Genomic DNA, 23,224 nt, shown 5'->3' on the forward strand with positions numbered 1-23,224 from the left:
ATCCTGACCAGCACTAAGACCAGAACAGGTACAGTACAGAGATCCTGACCAGCACTAAGACCAGGACAGGTGCAGGTGCAGGTACAGCACAGTCCAGTGCAAGCACACACAGCTCCACTTGGGCACATGGGGGATTTTACCTGCACTAAGTGGAGAATACTAAATGCACAGCACAGCCAGGCTGCCAAAAATGTAATTACATCCAATCTCACGCGGCTTTCTGTCCCACAAGTGTTATAATCTCCTTAAGACACAACCCGCCACAGAGAAACGGCACACACACACACACACAGATTTATTCTTATTTGTTCCTTTATTTATTTATTTATTTGTATGTACCCTCCGCATTGCTTCAGACTTACATAATGCTCAGCGAAGCGCGTGCGGATGCAGATGCATTATGCATCAGGGTGCGGAAACCTCACAGAGAGAGAGCGGCAGGACATTTTAAGAACGTGGCGCGTGAACTCCGAGGGTACTGCTCGGACATGTGAACAGGGTGCCCTGTTCCGATTGGGCGCGGCGTCCGTGCCCGCGCGTACGAGCAGCGAGCCGCATTCTGAATGGGAGTGAAGGGGCCAGGGAGGCGTGGCCTAATCTGCAGACCTCTACTTCCTTTTTTTCAGTCTGTATTACCCGTTTCCTGTGCTCCTGTGAGTGCACGCACACGTTATCATTACTATTAGGTGGTTATTAGATTTAACTAGCTATTACTCACTGTATTCTTAAGGACGTTTTAATGGAGACATCATAAAGTATAACCGTATGTAAAGACGCCCCTTTAAAAGGGGGGAAAAAAAATCTGTTTTCGGCTTGTATACGAATGAAGCATTCATACCGGAGATTAAGCAAAGTGGCAAGTGTTTAGCGCAGATAAATGATTCCTCGTCCATTTCAGCGGTTTATCTGCGCGAGCAGTGAGCACATTATGGGCTGTGTCCAACGGGGAGGTATGCATATTTCGTGTTGATGTTACGTTATGTAACTTATGTACTCCTACGTGATCCCTCATTTTAAAAAAAAACAAAACATTTTGTAAAATCGCGCATCGGTGAAATTCCTCTGAATTCGAGTGCGATGAATCCAGTTTTCAGTTAATTGCACGTTGCCATTCGAAGTAGTTATGGATATTTTTCATAATCATAGTTTTTTCTTTCTGCTGCTAATGGGGTAACCGAATGACTGGGCATATTACTGGGCGGTATTCCCCGCAGTCAGCACTCAGGAACTTGGACAGGAAGAGCCGATCCCGTCGCGGAGAGGACCTTTTCACTGTTTACTAAACGGACACATACAATATTAATGAGAGCCTCTTTTGTTCTTCAGTGAGGTAGCCAGGCTGTTAAAATGGTGGTTAATACGGTACGATTAGGAGGACCTTTATTTTCCCTTCTTCTTGTGTTTGTTCCTCACCCCCAAACGTGCAATAATAATATTTTGGAATGTGAATATAAGGTCCATTGCCCTCCCGCTGGCTGTGAATAATTCAAAAAGCGTGAGTTTTAAAAAGAGTGGCGCACACGGTAAAGACGCGATGTATTACGCTCCTGATTGGCCTGTCGCTCCAGCACCTCCAGCCGCCGGGCTCTCCCAGCTCTGCTCTGCCCGTGCTTAACACCCGCCAAATAAAACGCGTGGCGGAGTGCCCTGCCCGCGCACCGGGCACCACCGCCCCGGCTCTCTCCCGGACGGGCGGGCGGGTGGGTGAGTGGCACCTTAAAACGCTCGTCCGATCCTGAGGGGACACCCTAAGACGTCTCCGTCAACGGTATGCGCGGGGGCTGAATATTTCATACCCCACCCCCCACCCCCCCCCCTCTAAAAATGCGCCGCGCTGCATTGCAGGCTTTTGCATTTGCGCTCCGTAGGTAGTTGGCGGTGCCAGGGCAATCCTCTTTGGGGGCATCTATAATTTAGGCGGCTCTAAATGTTTAATGGTTGCTCTACAGAAAGTTGAGATTCAGACATTTTAAAGTAGCGAAGCTTTATCTTTGTCAAGCATCCAGAAGGGAACTGAAGGAGAGCTGGTACACGTCTTAAAAGCTAAACACTTCCTGAGCCCTTCTTAAGCCTCTGCCACTGTTTATTTAGCATATTTGGGGACACACTACACTCTTACAGGATGAGAAAGCAAGGCTCTGTGGGATCTATAACAGCTGAATCTGCTGTTTGCAGGAAGTCATTGGGTAATTTGTGCTATTTGGAGCTCTGTGATTGGTTTTAAAACCACACTTGAGCATATGATGGCTCCTCCCACCACTGGGTCCAGCCTCAGTCACATGACTCTAGCTGGGTACACTTGATAAGGCTTCAAATTATTTTCAGTTAACTTCATAATAGTTAGTAGCAGATATGATAGATGATTGTTTATGGTTATTGTTTTGCATTTTTGTAAATGTTCTGTCTATGCTTTTTTGCACAAGAACTGTTCAGCAGCTTTATGCTGCAGTGGTCAGCAAATGAAGGCTTTTTTTTCTTAGTGACTGTACTGAGATTACAACTCAATTATTAAAAATTTATTCACTGGCTGTAAGTGAAAGCACAATTAAAATGAAAATTGCATCCAGCGATTACGTGCAGTAATATATCAGTGTTTCTAATAACTGCGCCAAGCTTGGATAATGTGTTTTATACCACCATTCTTCTGCAGTCAGAAAGGGTGGCAGCGTATATTATTTTTCCAAGATTTCATCATTATATTACATTACATCACGGCCATTTAGCAGCTGCTATTCTCCAGAGCAACTTGCACAACTTTTTAGCGACTTTACATAGCATTCATTCATACAGCTGGATGTATACTGCAGCAGTGCAGGTTCACTTTGCTCCAGGGTAGAATGACAGTGTCCTACCTGGGGATTAAATCTGTGACTTTTAGGTTACAAGCCCTTACCGTTATACCACACTGCTATGCATTACAGAAAGGAGGGATGGGTGATCTCTCAGTTACAGCTGATCTCTAAGGTACGGCTGCTCTCTCAGGTGAAGCTGGTCTATCAGGTATGGCTGCTCCCTCGGGTATGGGTGCTCTCTCAGGTACAGCTGATCTCTCAGATACGGCTGCTCTCTCAGGTGAAGCTGGTCTATCAGGTATGGCTGCTCTCTCGGGTATGGGTGCTCTCTCAGGTACAGCTGATCTCTCAGATACGGCTGCTCTCTCAGGTGAAGCTGGTCTATCAGGTATGGCTGCTCTCTCGGGTATGGGTGCTCTCTCAGGTACAGCTGATCCCTCAGACAGGGCTGCTCTCTCAGGTAAAGCTGCTCTTTCTGTGCCCTGAGGGAATGTCTCTCTCTCTCTCTCTCTCTCTGTCTCTCTCTCTCTCTCAGGTCTGGAGGACCTGGTCCTGTCGGAGATCAGCTCCCCGAGCCGCACGCAGCAGACGGGGGACAGCAGCAGCGTCTCGTCCTACAGCTACCGCGAGATCATGAAGGAAGGCGCCTCCGCGCAGAGCGCCAACAAGGTAGCCCCGCCCCCCCCGCGTCCACCCAGAGCGCCAACAAGGTAGCCCCGCCCCCCTCTGCGCAGAGCGCCAACAAGGTAGCCCCGCCCCCCTCCGTGCAGAGCGCCAACAAGTTAGCCCCCCCCCCCCCCCGCGTCCGCACAGAGCGCCAACAAGGTAGCCCCATCCCCCCCCCTCGCGCAGAGCGCCAACAAGGTAGCCCCGCCCCCCCCCCCCCCCCCGTGCAGAGCGCCAACAAGTTAGCCCCCCCCCCCCCCGTGCACTCACTCTGCAGGGCTTCAGCCAATCAGAGCTCCCTCTGGAGTCAGAGCCACAGTGACACAAGCCCCACAAAACCATCCGTGTGTTTGAGCATGCGGCTGCAGGGCTTCAGCCAATCAGAGGTCCCGATGGAGTCAGAGTCTCAGTGACCCCACAACACTCCTGTATTCAAGCGTCTGTCTGATCGATCTCTCAGGATGAGCTCGTTTTTGCTTTCACGGGAGCACGGATCGCTAGGGGAAGAGAACTGAGAGGAAGTAGACTAACGCTTTGTTTTTTTATTAAAGCTGCTGCAGTCTTTCCCGCACCTTTCCGTTTTCATCGTACAGTGTTGTTTTTTTTCCTCACATACTGTTGATACTGTATGCTGTCTGATGTTAACGTCGTCTGTTGAAGTCTTTGGTTCTTTAAACTCACATGTTTGTCGAATCGGTATCAAAAGAGGATCCTTCCGTTTGCAACCTACATCCAGGCTTTAAGATCAAGGACGAACTGAGCATGCTCAGAACTAAAGCTGCTGTTCAGGCAGTTCAAAGCAGAACAAGTGCCACCTTTACATTTTACCTGCGCTCTGTAATTTCAGAGTGGAGTTAATGGCATGGAGACGCAGCTCTATCTTTAAATACACCAGTTCATGATTTATTTACGTAAAGGGCCAGCTAGGCCTTGTCAGGAAAATTTATGAACATTAATACTGAGAATAGTCTGAATCGGGTTCTGTGAATCTCAGGTTTTGCAGACTGCACTCAGTGTCGGTGGAGTCACTACCCCACCCCCTTTCACAGTCTAACACTGCCCCCCCCCCCCCCCCCCCCCCACAGTCCAACACTGGCAGCCCCCAGTCCCAGAGACCTGCCGACCTGTCGGATGATGAAGTCGGAGAGCTGTTCCAGCGCTTGGCCGAGGTTCAGCAGGAGAAGTGGATGCTGGAGGAGAAGGTGTGGCACAGGCTTCCCTCTCCCTGCATTATGCTTACATTCCTAACCGTTTATTTATGTGCTGCTTAATGCTTCTGTACAAGAACAACGGTGTGTATCGATTTGAAATTAGCGCTTGGTTCATTTTTAACTGCAGTTTTTTTTTTTTGCATGTCTTACGTGTGTTTCGCATTGAGGATTTATGGACAAGCTGGCAAAGATATACACTAGTGATGTTTTTCCTTGTGTTTGGCAACTTTGTTGTGTTATTTTGGCTCTGTTTGCGTGTGCGCACGTGTGGGCGTGTGTATGTGTGTGTGCGTATGTGTGTCTGTGTGCACGTGTGTGTATATGTACGTGTGTGTGCACGTGGGCATTTGTGTGTGCACTTGTGCTTGTGTGTGTATATATGTTTATTTTTTTTTATTTCACCAGGCAAGTCATTAAGAACGAATTCTTATATGTGTGCATGTGTGTGTGCGTGTGTATGCGTATGTTTGCGTTTGCGTGAGTGCACGTGCGTGCGCGTGCGTGTGTACGCGTGCATGTGTGCACACGTGAGTTTGTGTGTGTGTGTGTGTCTGCATGCGCTCGAGCGTGAAGCTTGATTGACGGCGATGCCCTGGGTCAGCCTCTCCTCTCCCCAGCTCGTGTGTCTGAGGCGTTGCCCTCTGTTTCAGGTGAAGCACTTGGAGGTGAGCTGCTCCTCCATGGCCGACGACATCTGCAAGAAGAGCGCCATCATCGAGACCTACGTCATGGACAGCCGGAGAGGTGAGGAGCTGTCGCCCTCCGGCCCTGGACGGCTTTCCTTTCACTCCCCCCCGCCCCCCTTCCCCTTCCCACACCCCCCCAGGAGCATTGGCCGCAGTGAACCTTTAGTTCCTCCTTTTTTTCCCTGATGGGAGAGAAACTGAGATCCTGACAGGAAAGAAGCTGAGGTTAGGCCCCACTGATTGGCCCAGGTCAGCTGGAGCTCTCAAAATAGAACAATGAAAAAATGCATTTTTTTTTTAGACTGTGAGATGGTTAGAAAATGCATTGCTATTTTTAACGCATCAATAATGTATCCTGAGGCTGTTGAAATTTAGGGCGGATAAGGCTTTGGCCATTGGAAAGCTTGCACATCAATAATTTGACTCATTTTTTATTTCTCATTGAAATCACTCCCTACTTAAGGTTGCTAGATTTCGAAGAAAGAAAAAAAAAAAGTGTTTTGACAGATGTCTGTTGTCGACAGCTTGAGCAAATAAGGTTTCGGCGCAGTCCTCAACGACCGTGGATTTATTCCGTTCTATTATTACATCTGAACTCTGCGGCGGTTTTGTAATCTGTTTAAACGTTTCAACCGTTTCTATTTATAATGGTGCTATTTTAGCGGGCAAGCGCGGAGCTGCGGAACACACTTGAAACGGCACTTTCGCAGAATCTAATAACGCCGCGATCCCAGCCGCGGGCTCCGCTCGCGATTTGATGAGTTTGTCTTTAATAACGGCGGCGTCTCCGCTTAAAGGTTCCTCCGAGATGGAGCTGCGCGCGCCGTGCGGCAGACTCGCGCTGTCAGATTAACAGATAACTGGCGCTTCACATTAGCCACGTGCAGCAAACTAGTGCTGGGAGCTAGACTTCGCCTGTTTGAATTAATGACTTATAGACAGTGCTTTGTATGTGTGAGTAACTTGGCCCTTTTTTGTCCGTTTGAAAACGTTTTTCATCAGATACCGTTTATACCTCAAATACTTTCAGTTTTATACGCGGCAGAATTTGGGGGATATTGCGCCTGTGCTCTGGGTTGGCTTCTCTTAATACTGGTAACATTAGCCTGACTGTGTGACGCACATTCACTAGCACTCATGTGTTTAAACCGATCTGCTGTCGCCTATCCCTTTATTTATTTATTTATTTATTTATTTATTTAACGTGTTTTGCTTAGTCGTGCCGTTCTCGCGCATATTGGCGCAGCACGATAATGACTGCGAATCACCCCACTTTACGCTGTGGAATTTAATGACGCGAATCCCCGAGTGTCATGATGATTGTAGTTATTGTAAGTGTTTTCGAAACGTCATTGTATCACTTTAGTCTATACCGCAAGCTCGCGCTGCAAACGGCTTTTTATTCCCGTTCAGAAGGAGCGAGCAGAAGGTTGGTTGTTTCTCACCTATGAAATGGCCTCGCTGAGATGAGGACGAACAGATCCCATGTACCAGTATAAACCAAATTATTCCGTGCTCACCAGGCTCTTCATTACCTTATTACCCCCCTAAAGAACGAAGCTAAAACATTCTGGGGTGATAATCTTCATTCCAAAATGAGGATTTCTCTCTACAGAAGCTGCCTTCTTTTGAATCGAGCGAGCGGTTCATTGGGCTGTGAGAATCGTACCTATTCGCTGCAGCTGTTTGTAATAAGGCACAGCTCATTGGCGTTTTGCTAGCTGGGATTTTCCCCCTTTTCTAATGTGCTCGCTAGCTCACGGAAGCCTGTAAACCTTAACTTTCCATGTTTATTATATCCGGGATTTAAATGACTAAAGCTTTAGTCGCTGGCATTACCGTGGGGCTCATGAAACGATTTTCAAACTGCGGAATGGAGAGGAGAGAAGAGAGAATAGACCGGTGGCTGTAAGGCCTGTGTTGCAGGCTGCAGCTCTACGCGCTGCGACAGGAGTAGGGCATCGATAAATGCAGGTGCACTGGAGGCTAATAACGCACACGCACAGGTGAGAACGCACTTCTGTGGTTTTTAATAGATGGACTTGGACGCTTTGGGTGGATATTTCTGCAAGCTCTGCCCTGTCTTTATTACTTTTTGGTAGTTTTTCCAGTTCCCTGAGAAGGGAAGGGTGAAAATCTGTACCCATTACATTACATTACAGGCATCTATACAGACGCCCTTATCCAGAGCGATTTACACAACTTTTACATTGAATCCATTTATACGACTGGATATATACTGAAGCAATGCAGGTTAAGTACCTTGCATCAAGGGTGCAACGGCAGTGTCCTACCCGGGAATCGAACCTGCGACCTTTAGGTTACAAGACCAGCTCCTTACCCATTATACTACGCAGCCGCCCACATGGCAAGCCTTCAGTATGCAAGGGTTTGATTATGAACCGTTCCTCTTGCTTTCATAAAACAATTTTCACTTTATGGCCGTTAAAAGAACCTCACGCGCAAACACAAAATTGAGCTTTCTTTTGCTCGAACAAGCAGTGCAATAATCTTTTGTTGTTTGTCACTAAATCCGTCGAGTGAAAAGTGCTTAGGGCCCCAGCAATTAGAGTGCAGCCAGTGAATAGCATTTTCACTCGAGTTATATATATTTTTTTTACCCCACTATGAAATTAATTTTATAATTTTGTACTTTGCAATGACTGTTTAAAATTTTAACGACGTCAACATAGCATTTGCAGTTCGTTGGTCAGAAATTAAGTTGTTTCAACCGTTCAGGAGTAACCAGACGGTTATTTAAAAAAAACATACTTTTGAAATGTTTTTTTGTTGGGTTCATACAATTTTAATTCTCAGACTTTTTGGTTGTTTCTTGCAGTCTGTGATGGGACTTGAGAGGCCAGTGATTCGGTGACCCCAGAGTGTACGAAGTTTAAAAAAAAAAAAAAGAGAAAAAAAGCCACACATCTGAATAGATCTTTCTGTACTCTGTTTATCTGAATAGATCTTTCTGTACTCTGTTTATCTGAATAGGTCTTTCTGTACTCTGTTGTCATGTTTAATAGTGTGGTGCGCACCTCTGACTCCTCGGAGCGGATTTAATAGGTTCCTGCATCACTCCCTAACGATGCTTGGAGGCATAAGCGGCTCTGTTTCTCCCGGTCAGCCGAGGACTTGTCCCTGACTCCACTCTTCATCGCCAGGGCATGTCACCACCGCTGCTTTTTATTTTATGAGCGGTCACTGTCTGACCCCCCCGCCCCCCCTCAGCCCCCCGCGCTTCCGTGAGCCGCTGTACCGAGACTTCACCGAGCACAGGTGTGGCTGTGATGTCAGCCGTGCCGCTAAATGGATGCTCTGAGATGCGTGCATTAGACAAGCTCCATAAAGAGGTTTTTAGAGTTCCTGTGGAGACAGGAAGGATGTTGCAGTTTGCCCTTCGAGGTGAAGCCCTCTCTTTCGTTTACAGGAGATCTTTCACCTCTCTCTCCCTCTCTCACGCTCTCAGCAGTGAGGGCTGTGCTTCACGTAAATTCGATTAGATTTAGATTGGATAAGTGCTTTATTCGTCCTCAAGATGAGACTCATTTCCAGGCTCTGTCAGAAGCACAGGTAGAAGCACAGGTGCATCTCTATGCGTACAGACATTTACATAACCGTTTGTCATTAATTATCAGACATAACGTTGTTTAAAATGTGTCTCTGCTGTATTTGCTCAATGTGTTTTCAGTTTACAGTGTGAATAATGCTTTTTGCTGTCTTAACGGTGTGGTGTTTGTATGCTATTCAGTAACAAGAAAGTAATAACAGGCCCTCAAATGCACAGGAAGAAGGAGGACATGTTTTTGTCAATAGGGGAAATAACTACTACATGAGACCTTGTATTAGTGCGCTGATACCTGTCTGTGTAGGTAGGAATTTCCTTCGCAGAAGACAAGGGCAGAAGGAGTGTGATTGCAGCACTGAGTAGAGTGTTTTAGAAGAATGTCAATATACTGGATGCGCATTTACGTGTCGCAAGGCTTACATTGCGCTGAATATTGTGACACTCGTAAACACGAACACTAAAATCCAAGTAGTGTTCACATGTTTTTCTCTTGCTTTTCCCACCTTTCTCTTGCCAATTTGGGGCGCCCAGTAGTCTATCGGTGCTTGCCTGCGGTTCGGCCTTCTCCGGGCACGTCCTGTGCAGTGGAGCAGGCCGAACCGCAGGCCCCCTGAATGCTGAGCTGGAGAGCGGCGAGAGTCCAGACGAGCGTGCGCTCTTCCGTGGAGCACGCGATGGTGAGCGCCTGGGCTAATCCCGCCGCTCACTACTGCTGCTCACTACCGCTGCTCACTGCCACTGCTCACTACCGCCGCTCACTACTGCTGCTCACTACTGCTGCTCACTACCGCTCTCTCAGGGCAGAGTCAGGGGGAGGTGCTTCATGTGCAGTGGAGCAGGCCAAAATGCAGGCCCCCCCCCCCCCCGATTGAGCAGCTAGAGAGTGACGAGAGGCCCAGATGCCTGCCGGAATGAACCCTTCCTTCACCCACCAGCGCCCGCGATGCACTGCCCTGTGGGGCTACCAGCTACAGCTGGCATGGGTTGGCACGGCTGGCATGGGTGGCACGGCTGGCCTTCGATGCCAGACCCGTGGGGCTCGCCCAGATGCAGGGATGAGAGAGAGGTTTTCAAAAAACCTCTTAATATGTCCTAATACTCTCTGTATAACAGAGGGTTGCAGGTATTTAATAAAAGGATTCATGCTTTGTTGGTAATAATGCAGGCAGATGCATTATTTACGTGCAAAATCAGCGCATTTGTATTTACTCTGTATCTCTTCTCAGCTCTTTTGACTGTTTCTTCAAGGCTGGATCGGAATCAGGAGTTTTTAATGATATTTTAATTTCTGTAAAAATGTCCATGGGTTAAACTTCAGAACTCCCAATTCTGACAGTCAAATCTTAATGGTACTAGTAGGACTAATATAACTAATATAGTAGATTGCTGGCACCTGACCTCCAACATAGTTACTATTGATAGCCTAACATTGCCAATAATACTGGTAGAGAGGCTGTTTGCAGGTGTGAAAATGAAACGTAAATGCGTTTATTGCTCCAGCAGCTGTGGACCCTGCAGTGATTTAATCCTTGCCCAGAACTCTGGGTTCTTTTCACATTAGCTCTCGGGGAGCTTGGAGTCTTTGCACTGCTGAATTTTATTTTGACACTAATATCGAATTTGCTGGCAGAAAAAAGGCAATCATTTTTTTTTTTTGCTATGACTTTAGGGATTTTTCAAATCAAAACTCGTAAACCCCAGTTTTCTGGGATCATTAAGAATCACTTTCACTGCTGCCAATTATAATTTCTTTTCTTTAATGGAACCCATTTTAATATTAAACTTAACAGCGAAGGTCTTTGCTTGCAAGCCTCACGCACTCCCGTAAAAGGGCGATGTTAACTGCAGTGGGGAGGCGAGGAAGGAACACTGCTCAGCACGGCGGTGGCTGCCTGTTGCGGAAGAGCTTTTTTTGACAAGTTGCATCAAAGCTTTCAGGAACCGGCAGACAGAAGCTGAGTCAGCAGTCCGCGTGTCTCGGTAATGCTAAGTGTAGGGGGTTACCCCACCGTGTCCCGGGCCAAATTCTCAATTTGGCTCACATGACCTTCCCCTGGATTAAATGGGTCGTCCTATCGGTTTTGATTGTCCTGTATCAAGATGGTTTCTGTACATCGAAACGACATATGGGGCGACATAGCTACGACATAGCTCAGGAGGTAAGACCGATTGTCTGCCAGTCGGAGGGTTGCCGGTTCAAACCCCGCCCTGGGCGTGTCGAAGTGTCCTTGAACAAGACACCTAACCCCTAACTGCTCTGGCGAATGAGAGGCATCAATTGTAAAGCGCTTTGGATAAAAGCACTATATAAATGCAGTCCATTTACCATTTACCACATCGTCTAGCTGGTTGCTGTGTCGTCAGTGGCTGGAGGGCCCACACACACCTACCGTGAGTAATTTTGATCTGCCTGGATGAACGATAGAAGCATAAATCCTTATCCTAATGAAAGTACCTGGAAATTAACACTGAACCACGCAGAAGAGCTGCACTGTGACTGTCTGATATTTACGGTCTCGGGACGTCCTGCTAGGCCTAGCATCTAAAATCATTTCTAAAGGTGCAATTTCGTGAAATCAGAGATGCTCTTTTGTAAATTTAAAAACGGAATTTTCTCAAACATTTTATTGCTGTTATTTTATAATTAATCCAGCCCAGTGTGCTTAGTTTTATTTATTTATTTATTTATTTTTCAATGTTTTGTATTTCACAATCTAATTCCAGCAAGGCAATTTTGTCCTGAGGGAGATATCCTCTTAATTTGCTAAACTTAAATCATAAATCACTGTAAACGTTTTGTTCGCGCTACATGGAGCAATGATAAATGAGACTACCGCAGCCTGAAGCTGTCGTTCAGTCTATCTGCAGCTCATTACATGCACTACATGGCCAAAAGTATGTGGACACCCGACATCCAGCGTCTCATCCAAAATTATGGCCATTAATATAGAGTTGGTCCGCCCTTTGCTGCTATAACAACCTCCACTCTTCTGGGAAGGCTTTATACTAGATGTTGGAGCATTGCTGCAAGGATTTGTTTCCTGAGGACCAGGGAATCCTAAACTCCATTAAGCCCTTCCCTAGGACCAGGGAATCCTAAACTCCATTACGCCCTTCCCTAGGACCAGGGAATCCTAAACTCCATTAAGCCCTTCCCTAGGACCAGGGAATCCTAAACTCCATTAAGCCCTTCCCTAGGACCAGGGAATCCTAAACTCCATTAAGCCCTTCCCTAGGACCAGGGAATCCTAAACTCCATTAAGCCCTTCCCTAGGACCAGGGAATCCTAAACTCCATTAAGCCCTTCCCTAGGACCAGGGAATCCTAAACTCCATTACGCCCTTCCCTAGGACCAGGGAATCCTAAACTCCATTAAGCCCTTCCCTAGGACCAGGGAATCCTAAACTCCATTAAGCCCTTCCCTAGGACTTAGGGAATCTCAAACTCCATTATGCCCTTCCCACAACCTAATTAGTAATACCACCTTATCGAATCACAGAGGATTCAGACACGCCTCAGCTGAGCGATGTCCTGGTCATTTAACGTATTTGCTGATGTGTCGTCTGTCCCTGGCGACGCGACGGTCTCGCGTCAGTTTGGAAATGACAGTTAATTGATGGGTTTGTTTTGCGGCTGGGTTTACACCAGGGGCGTGATATCTTCACTTGATTGAGCTGAAGCGGCGGTGTTCCTCTGTGTGCTAGCCACTGCTCAGGGCTCTGAAGGGGGACATGCTCCGTCATGCTCCGAGCGTCCCAGGGTGCACCTCACCAGGGTTTCATTGCTGTCTGTGCGCTCGTAAATATGCTGCTCAGCTGTACATGTCGTGTATTTTTGTTTCAGAATAAGCAGGCCGTTCACCCTTGGAAGCTCAAACATATTTCCCCCACTTCTCTTCACTTACATTGCAATGTGCAGTACAGGCACCCACAGAGATAGTGATAGTGGCTCGATTCCACGTAATTTGTATTCAGTAAGTACTCTAGGCCCTGTTCCCTTTTGTACCCCGAAGCAGAGATATCTCAACTTCTGTAGTCCTTTTAATTAGATTATGGTTAATACGGGCTGTAGTGAAGTGTGTAAATAATGACTTTTATTGCCTGTGAGAACACCACCCCGGTTTCATCCCAGAATGCAGTAGTAAATCACAGCTATTTGATTGGCGGTTTTCATGGGTGCTGCAGTTGCGCTGTTTGGCCAGGGGTAGGCGACCCTGGTCCTGGAGTGCCGGAGATGGTCCCTGTTTTTTTCTGCATCAAACCCACGACTACATAATTTATTAATTATCAGGTGTAATGAACACAGGTGACCTTGTGGTGGTGGCATCCAGTATTTCACCTTTCAGACTGATTATTCGGACTCCATCAAACCCCATGGTGTTCTGCTCAGACGGAACAAAGTTCTGCAACATCACAGGCACTCCAGGACTCCAGGAATACCTGCTGGGCTACCCCCTGGATTAGCCGAATCTCCTGTCGAATGAAACCATCCCGCCCCTCCCTCTCCGGTCTCCGGTCCACAGTTGGCACCGTTGGCGCTTGTCTGGATTCGATCCTGGCCGCGGGGGACGCATCGCCGCACCCCGCGCGAGTGAGTGAGTGTGTGCATTAGCCGGGGGGCCCCCAGGGTACAGATTTCCCTTTTCGATACGAAAACACGCGGCGGCTTTGTTCCCCCTCCGTTCCATCTGTTCAGCTGAAGCTGCAGGCTTCCTCCTCGGTTCCGTCTGTTCGGCTGAAGCTGCAGGCTTCCCCCTCGGTTCCGTCTGTTCAGCTGAAGCTGCAGGCTTCCCCCTCGCTTCCGTCTGTTCAGCTGAAGCTGCAGGCTTCCCCCTCGCTTTCGTCTGTTCAGCTGAAGCTGCAGGCTTATTCGCGTTGCGTGTCTGGTGAGATGAAAGCCCTCTCGTTTGCTCCCGTTATGTGAGAATGCGCACTTTCATCTAGATACACATCTGCCCATGCATGCAATCAAAGGAAATCGCCAGGAAGTACCTTACACCAGATAGGTAGTGGCGTATACAGGAAAGTCTGCAGCTCTAGTTCATGTTGTCTCTTTGTAAAATACTGGCTTTTTTTTCTTTCTTTTTTTTTCTTTCTTTCTTCCTGTCCTTAAAAAGCCAAGAGGTGTTGCGACAAGGGCGACGTGGATGACTTAGTGCAGCAGGTCAGGGAGGCTCTAAATCAGGGGTGCCCAGTCTGATCCAGAAAGGGCCAGCGTGGGTGCAGGTTTTTGTAGGTGCCTCAGTACTGGGCTAAAATAAAATCTGCACTCACACAGGCTCTTTGAATAAGATTGGGTACCCTTGTTCTAAAGCACGCTACCGTGGATGTCTTCAGCGTAGCATGTCAGGGAGATTCTGTAGCATGGTACCGTGGATGGCATTAGCGTAGCTGGTCAGAGAGATTCTGTAGCACGCTACCCTCATAGAGATTGTGTCTCCTGCAGCTTTAGACGCACGCACAGGTGCACACACGGCAGTCTTGGGGGCGGAGATTCTTCCTCCTCCTCCTCCTCCTCCTCCCAATCTTCCTCCTCCAGTGGGTAACATCCGCAGCGAGGCACTGCCCGATCTCGCCCCTTGTTTCATGCAAACCCCCCCCCCCCCCTCCATTAAAGGAAGTAGGTTACACGTTTATCCCCCTACTAAGGGAGAACGGGGACCTAATGTGTCTTTGTCTCTCGCCCCGATGTGCGCCTCTCCTCCTGTTTTAATTTCATGACTGACTGATTTAACATTTAATGCCAGGCTAGATTCCATTAAGGCCGCCATCTTCTAATTGTAAATATTGTGCTGTAAAAGTTGAAGGTCCCCCTTCCTCCGGGACTGGTAGATTGCCTATGCAAATAGGCTGGCTTTGTAGGTACAGGTTTTTAACAGCAGAGATCATCTGGGGCAAAGCAGAATTATTCAGGAAACACTTTTCTGTATTATTTATGAAATGATAAATGTGCATAAATGAATAAAATGGTAAGAATAATTCCATTAACTGGCCAGCGTGGAGCCCTATTGCCAGCCAATGGGAAATGCTGATGATCAGGTGCGTCCAGCTGTTTGCCGTTGTTTTTTTTTTTGTTTTTTTTTTTAACAGTCAAAAACAAAAAGTTGTTTCACTGCAAAGGTTGTTCTCCTGTGGTTTTTTTATATTCAACAGGGCTTCACTGAGCACCTGTTTACTCTTGTGGTGTGTAGAAATACTGCTGCATGCGGAATTGTTTTCTGAGAGACAAAAGAAAAAAACATTTCTAATGTGCTGGCACTAAACTATACAGACTCTGCTGGAAGAGTATTTTGCAAACTGATATTTATGATTTTTTAATGGATACTGTAATATGCAGTTGCATAACAGTTATTTCTGAGCAGTTCATCCTTTTTGCAAATCCAGGTCTGCTCCGATGAGTGTGTATGATGTGGGCATGGAAGGGGGGGGGGGGCGTGGCTAATCATGTCTGTAGCCACGCCCACAGCACTGCCCATGGTGCATTGGAGGGCTTACACAGGATGGAAAAGCCCAGTTTTTAAGATCAGGAAATCCTCTGTTGGGAGCAGGAGATGGAGGGAGGGAGAGAAGGGATTGAGAGAGGAAGAGGTAGAGAAAGAAAAGACTGATGGGGGAGAAAGAGAGAAGGGACAGAGAGAGGGAGAGAAAAAGAGAGAGAGAGGGAGAAGGGAGAAGGGACCGAGAGAGAGAGCGAGAGAGAGAAGGGACTGAGGGGGAGAGAGAGAGAGAGAAAGAGAGAGAAGGGACCGAGAGCGAGAGAGGGAGGCTGTAGTGCTAGAGGAGGGCTGACATTAGTGGGGGGGTGTAAATGATTCAGGACGCAGACATGCCTGACTGAACGCAACACTCATCTTCAATAATGCAGCACTTGACTGGCCCCCACCTCCCCGGCCCCAGTCCTGCAGCTCGGGTGGGTGGCGGGGGGGGGGCAGGGGTGGGGGGGGACTGAACTGTGCCCTCACATCATCCGCACCAGCACACGACGCAGTAGAACAAAAAAAAAAAAAAAAAACCCCAGCGCGCAGTCTTGGGCGGTAGCATAAAGCGCTGTTACACAACACACCAACACTAATGAGAAGGAAGCGCTGCACATACAGCATGCTGCTCACATTAGCGTACCTGCATACAGCATGCTAAACACATTAGCGTAGCCATGCTGCACATACAGCATGCTGCTCACATTAGCGTACCTGCATACAGCATGCTGCTCACATTAGCGTACCTGCATACAGCACGCTGCTCACATTAGCGTACCTGCATACAGCATGCTGCTCACATTAGCGTACCTGCATACAGCATGCTGCTACCATTAGCGTACCTGCATACAGCATGCTGCTCACATTAGCGTACCTGCATACAGCACGCTGCTCACATTAGCGTACCTGCATACAGCATGCTGCTCACATTAGCGTACCTGCATACAGCATGCTGCTACCATTAGCGTACCTGCATACAGCATGCTGCTCACATTAGCGTACCTGCATACAGCACGCTGCTCACATTAGCGTAGCTGCATACAGCATGCTGCTCACATTAGCGTACCTGCATACAGCATGCTGCTCACATTAGCGTACCTGCATACAGCATGCTGCTCACATTAGCGTACCTGCATACAGCATGCTGCTCACATTAGCGTACCTGCATACAGCATGCTGCTCACATTAGCGTACCTGCATACAGCATGCTGCTCACATTAGCGTACCTGCATACAGCATGCTGCTCACATTAGCGTACCTGCATACAGCATGCTGCTCACATTAGCGTACCTGCATACAGCATGCTGCTCACATTAGCGTACCTGCATACAGCATGCTGCTCACATTAGCGTAGCAGCATACAGCATGCTGCTCACATTAGCGTACCTGCATACAGCATGCTGCTCACATTAGCGTAGCTGCATACAGCATGCTGCTCACATTAGCGTAGCTGCATACAGCATGCTGCTCACATTAGCGTAGCAGCATACAGCATGCTGCTCACATTAGCGTAGCCATGCTGCGCATACAGCATGCTGCTCACATTAGCGTAGCTGCATACAGCATGCTGCTCACATTAGCGTAGCAGCATACAGCATGCTGCTCACATTAGCGTACCTGCATACAGCACGCTGCTCACATTAGCGTACCTGCATACAGCATGCTGCTCACATTAGCGTACCTGCATACAGCATGCTGCTCACATTAGCGTACCTGCATACAGCATGCTGCTCACATTAGCGTAGCCATGCTGCACATACAGCACTCGTGCTCACAGTAGCATAGCTGTGCTGCGCATACAGCACTCTTTCATTAGCGTAGCCTCCTGCTTTTAACAGGCAGCAGGTGTGTGTGGAGCCGCCCCCTTAGCCCTCTTGGGGAAATGTGTCCCCCTTTTCTTGTAGTTCACGTTGACGTGTCACCTTTAATTGGAAGAATGGAAATAATAATTGATTAGAGATCGTGAACCTGGACTTTAGGCTTTGAAGACCAATGGGGGGGGGGGGGGGGGGGGGGGGGGGAGGTTGAACAATGTGAGAAAAAATTTGAGCACAGTCTTACGATTACTAAACATTTGGGAATTAGAGGCACGACTTCATTTCTTCAAAGCAGTAGCACATGCTACCGCTCATTTGACAAGCAGACTTCCTCTCCTCTCAAGCGCTCCACTCTGCTGTGGAAGCGACCGGGGGGGGGGCGGGGGGAGGGGGTTGAGCTTCTCGAGCTATGCAGCTGCGGTGCTGCAGTCTGTTTACTCCCTCCCCCCCCCACCACCACCACCACCATCCTCTTCATAATAAGGTGTTGCCATGGTTTCTCAATGGTGTTGAAAAGGAGGCGGGGGAAAAAAGACAAAGCAGCCTTTCCTGTCAGTCGCTTGGTGGTCGAGAGGTCAAAGTTTATTTTTGCGTTTGGAGCCGTTACGTTTGAGCTTGAGAGCTGTTCTGTACTGAGACTGCAGGTTCTCTTTTTCAATGACGGTCTTCATTGCTTCTAAGTGAGCTGTTTGCGGTTTTAAATTTGTGGAAAATATGGGCTTGTTCTCTACTCATCCTGTTTCTGGTTTGCAGGGCTCGGGGGGAAAGGAATTTCGCTCTTACTCTTCATCTCTGGAGTGCATTAACTTGTGCTGGTCTTCACATTCACATATGCACACCCTTCCCCATTATTCTTTTTTTATTCTTAAAAGATAAAAGTTTCATCTAAATTAATATATTTTTAACATATTTTTATGATAATCACTTTCCTCATAATTATAGAAATGACAGTGTTATGAGCAGAGAGCAAAGGGGGTCATTGAGATAATTTTATAAGGTTTTTTTTTTTTACTGGTCATCCAGGAGAAATTAAGATGTCATCTGTAGCTGCAGAACGTGGAAGCAGAGCAGCCAAAGGTTTAATGGCTCTTTAGGGTTTTGACTAATGTCTCCATTAACAGTGATACCACACGCAATCTGCGTAGCCTGTAGCTTTTTCCTTTTGACTCATAACAGTAAAGCTTCAGGAGGAAGTGGAAAACCAATACTCATTTTTTAGAGCAACTGCAACATTTAGTAAGTGTTGTTAATCTATATCTACATTTCTAGATTACAATCAAGGACTTGGAAAAGCCCAATAACCACATGAAATCATAAAATGAGGGGCCTTGATAAAGACGAACCATGTCCATGAAGACTAATGTCTGCTTCTTTAATTAGCGAGAAGCTTACTCATTTTTACAACACCTCATTTTAAAAAGCTTGAAGGTAACTGTGGCGTAATCTACGAAGATTGATAACCCGATTGGCTCATACATGGGGATGCACGTTTACGTTAAATAATCGTCCTCTTCATTTAAAGCGAAGGACTCTGGCTGGTGAAATCCCGCGTTTACTTTCATCGGCGCTTGTCTGAGCTGAACCCAGCCTGTGATTATATTGGTTCTGTTGAACTGTGCTGTCCTGCTGCATACACCGCCATCCCGCTGCTCGTCTGTGAAGAGTTCAGCCATTGCCGGACCCCGTAATCACTGCTTGGAGAAATGACTTCCGCCCGGCGCGGCACTGGCTTTCTTTGATTTCTTTAGATTACTTTCAGCGAGGCTTATAAGGGGAAGTCAAGTGCCGTTAAAGGATTCTGCGAGTAGAACGCCAAAGTAAGAAGGAATTTTTTTTTAAGCGCTGTCTTAGAGACCCAGTGTAATTAATCTCCGTATTCAAATGAGTCAAAGAGGGCGTCGCCTTCGCACTGCGGGGAGACGTTTTAATAGTTCAGCAGTTTTCAAACGAGAGAATTAGTTTAATGAAACGAGTGATATGACCTGACGTTAAAAATAGACCTTTAAAAACCTGCAATTGATTGAGGAATCTCTGCAAAGGCCTCGATTTTTTTATTTTTTTATTTAAAAAAATGTATTTAATTTTGCTATGCTGGACAAAATAGCCTAAAAGTAAAATGTCCAGCCTGGCTAAGATAAGCAGTGTTGCCAGATTTGAAAACGTTGAACCTGTCCAATCAGAGCCTCAAACTCACCCTTGAAAAAAAGCCCAAATATTTAAAAATACAAAAAAGATGCATAACGTATATATTACGGCTGAGCTGCGACTGAGATTGTTGCCGGGTGGGGGGGGGGGGGCTATTGAGATTGTTGACGCGGGCGGGTTGCCAGGTATTGTTGTTTCCCTCGGCGCTGGATCAGTGTTAGGGGTGGTGTGACGGCATGAGACAGTGCCACAGAGCCCGAAAGGGTGTACTGCACCGAACACCATTCTGCATGATCAGCTGAAAGAGAGAGATAAAAAAACCAGCTCAATATGACAACAAAAAAAAATAGCCCAGATTATTATGACAAACCGCTCAAAAGGCATGTTTTTCCCCCGCACAGCAACATAAAAAAGGAGCCCATTTGAGTGGGATTCCGCCCAATCTGGCAACACTGAGAGAGAAGCCCTGCTGGTGTCACCAGTTGAACCTCTGCTTGCGCAGCTTCGCGGGTCACCGAGAGCTTGAACCCGAGAGCGGAGAAAGCAGAGCGCTGTTATATCCTCCTGAGAGGCGTGACCAGCGCTGATAAGGAACGGACAAAACATTGCTTTACTTCATCAAAGCGAGAGTTTGTCCTCGATTAATCATCGGCTCAGGTCGCCCGTTTCCTTTTTCCGACACAAAGGCGCCCCGAGCCCTGCTGGGGGTCGTTAACGTTATCGCAGCCCTTTTTTCGGGTTCCGGTTACCGCCGCTGACCGCTCGCGGGCCGCTCGTCCGCTGGCTCTGAATCGCTGGCTCTGAATGGGCACGTCAGTCGCCTGTCAATCACCCGTCCCTCCCCTCAGACCCGGCTTTTTACCTTCTCAGCTTCGTCGCAATCCGCGGTGCCGTGAAAAGGGGCTGCACTTTCCACGTAGGGCAATTAGGGGGGTGTGCGTTTCAACTTGACATCCTCTGATGTGCGGTGGAACACACCTGGAGCTCTTTGCAGGTAATGGAGGGGGACTGTAGTTCTGTACCTCCAAACAGCATTTGGAGGATGTTGGAGGATCTGCCAAAATATGCACTTTCATGCAGCGCAAGGCTAAATCGTTCACCATCTGTTGTTTTCACAGTTCCATGTAAATGTGTCATTGTGTCACACCTTCGGTTTCAAATCTGCACCAAATCAGTATCCGTTCCAGATGTTATCCCATGCTAGCCCGCGGTTGAGGCGAGTGTGTTAATGCCAGACGGCTCTCCGCTCTCTCCCTGTCTGGTGCTGCAGACGTGTCCGGCGCCGCGGCGGTGTCCCACGGTTCCCAGGCGGAGCGCGGGAGCCTGGGCTCGGTGCTCCGGGACCTGGTGAAGCCCGGCGACGAGAACCTGCGCGAGATGAACAAGAAGCTCCAGAACATGCTGGAGGAGCAGCTCACCAAGAACATGCACTTACAGAAGGTGAGGTGGCCGCACTGCTGGTTCAGACCGCTAACGTGCTAACAGCATGCACTTACAGAAGGTGAGGTAACCACACTGCTGTTTCAGACTGCTAACGTGCTAACAGCATGCACTTACAGAAGGTGAGGTAACCACACTGCTGTTTCAGACCGCTAACGTGCTAACAGCATGCGCTTACACAAGGTGAGGTGGCCGCACTGCTGTTTCAGACCGCTAACGTGCTAACAGCATGCACTTACAGAAGGTGAGGTGGCCACACTGCTGTTTTAGCCCGCTAACGTGCTAACAGCATGTACTTACAGAAGCTGAGGTAGCCAAACTGCTGTTTTAGCCCGCTAACATGCTAACATCATGCACTTACAGAAGGTGAGGTAGCCACACTGCTGTTTCAGACCGCTAACATGCTAACAGCATGCACTTACAGAAGGTGAGGTAGCCACACTGCTGTTTTAGCCCGCTAACGTGCTAACAGCATGTACTTACAGAAGCTGACGTAGCCACACTGCTGTTTCAGACCGCTAACGTGCTAACAGCTTGCACTTACCGAAGATGAAGTAGCCACACTGCTGTTTTAGACCGCTAACATACCATCAACATGTACTGACAGAAGATGAAATGAGCAGGGCCTTAATATTCCCTGTAGCACACTAACATGTGAAGTACACTCAGGTGCAGCTTAACAAGAACATGCAGTTATAGCTGATTAAAGAACAAGACCTAATTGCTCTCCTTATACCAGAAACATGCTGGAGAACAGGAGAGAGTAGCTTACTGGCACTTGCAGAAGGTGAAAGAGTTGGACCCTAACTGTAGTCCGGGGATCTCAAACTCGCATCCTGTTCGGCTGCTTTGTCTGCCAATTTCTGATGTGTTCCAGCACTTAGGTACTTAATTTGAGCCATTGATTTGGCTAAAGAGTCCTGCTGCACACCTTGTTTCCCAGGCCTAAATTGGCTGCTGATTAGAAAGGAAATCACAAAATAAAAAACCAGCAGAGACTGCGGCCCACCAGCACCGGAGTCCTAGAACCCCTTACTGTAGACCGTCATTACGTACATACCACAGAAGAAGAGCAACAGACAGCGGGTTGAATCCGCGTGCATACCACAGAAGAAGAGCAACTGACAGCGGGTTGAATCCACGTGCATACCACAGAAGAAGAGCAACTGACAGCGGGTAGGCGAGGGCTTTGATTAGAAGCCCAACCTGCCAGCCGCGCGCGCACACACAGCCCTTTCGGGGGGGGGGCGGGGGCCCTTGCGCTGTGGATCAGCCGAAGCCGGGGGGGGCAGCCGTCTCCGTTTCACGGCCGCGCGCTTCCCCCGGCAAGCAGCCGTCGCCGGTGACGACGGTGTGAAACGAGCGCCGCGTGGCGCTGGGTACACGTGTGGGTGGCGCGCTGTCAGCAGGCCGGCCTGGCATCGCCAGCGAAGCGGCGTTATTCGCCGCGGGGCCGGGGGGCGTGGGCGTCGAGCGTTCCGTCGGGTTATTTGCAGAAGCGCGCGGGAATGAGGCCTCAGGAGCCCCTTGGGTTTCGGGATTACACCGTCACGCAAGATTTACCGCTTTAAAAAAAAAAAAAAAGTACGGACGTGACTAACCGCGAAAAAAAAAACGCGTTTTTCTTAAATAATCGTGACTGCCTAGAGTGTCAGAAAATATTTTATGCTCATTTTAAGGTCAACAGCATCCCCCCCCCCCCCGTCCGCAAATGTTATTAAGGTTTTATTTCAACATGTACAATAAATAGTTTCACTTATACTTTGGGAAAAATCGTGATATCAGGAACAATTGGGAATGATATATGGCCTAGACAAGGGAGCAATTAATGGTCTGCTCTTAACCCAAGCCACGGAGATGCTTTAAAAACAAGAGATTGAGAAGCTGTTCTATACAAACGGTACTTTATGTATGCATGTGTGTGTTGGCTGGTTGAAAACACTGAGGGGGTGTCTTGCAGTTGTGCATGTTGGAGATGGGTCTGGATCTTTGGCAGTGTTTGTGTGTAGGAGTGTGCGTACCCAGGGGGGGTTTGGGTTACACAAACACCCAGCTCCTCTAACCTCGGCTAGAGAGAGAGAGAGAGGGAACAAACTGACAGACGCTGTCTGAAGTTTGCAGAGAACTTTCTGGCTTGGGAGGTGTCAAACTTACTGTTATTGACTTAACTGCCTTGGAGGGCTGAATTTATTTAGCTTGATATTTTACATTAATTTACCACTAAAATTCTCACTCAGGTGATATTTTCCAAGCAGTTTTATTAGTTTTGAATGCAACGAAAATACCCCATAATGTTATTAACATAGTTGAGGATATTTAAGCCATTTATAATTAATAATTGTTATATTAATAATTGTTTTGGGGTTATTTTTTTGCACTCGCATATAGCACTCATATATATTTTCATATTTGAGGGTGTTTTTA

At 47.8% G+C, this 23,224-nt stretch overlaps 2 protein-coding genes across 3 annotated transcripts in view; one reads left to right on the forward strand and one right to left on the reverse strand.

Moving 5' to 3' along the window:
• Nucleotides 1-23,224, reverse strand: part of LOC118207890 (plexin A3) — a 591,709-nt gene that overhangs the window by 265,222 nt on the left and 303,263 nt on the right. The window lies entirely within an intron of this gene.
• gripap1 (GRIP1 associated protein 1) overlaps nucleotides 1-23,224 on the forward strand; it is a 54,413-nt gene that overhangs the window by 27,301 nt on the left and 3,888 nt on the right. For both annotated transcript variants that reach the window (XM_035382054.1, XM_035382055.1), the window contains 4 exons: nucleotides 3,328-3,461; nucleotides 4,544-4,660; nucleotides 5,320-5,413; nucleotides 20,631-20,800. In XM_035382054.1, the coding sequence (XP_035237945.1) occupies nucleotides 3,328-3,461; nucleotides 4,544-4,660; nucleotides 5,320-5,413; nucleotides 20,631-20,800 (515 nt within the window). The remainder of the gene's footprint in view (nucleotides 1-3,327; nucleotides 3,462-4,543; nucleotides 4,661-5,319; nucleotides 5,414-20,630; nucleotides 20,801-23,224) is intronic.

Source organism: Anguilla anguilla, chromosome 11, assembly GCF_013347855.1.
Source record: "Anguilla anguilla isolate fAngAng1 chromosome 11, fAngAng1.pri, whole genome shotgun sequence".
NCBI lineage: Eukaryota > Metazoa > Chordata > Actinopteri > Anguilliformes > Anguillidae > Anguilla > Anguilla anguilla.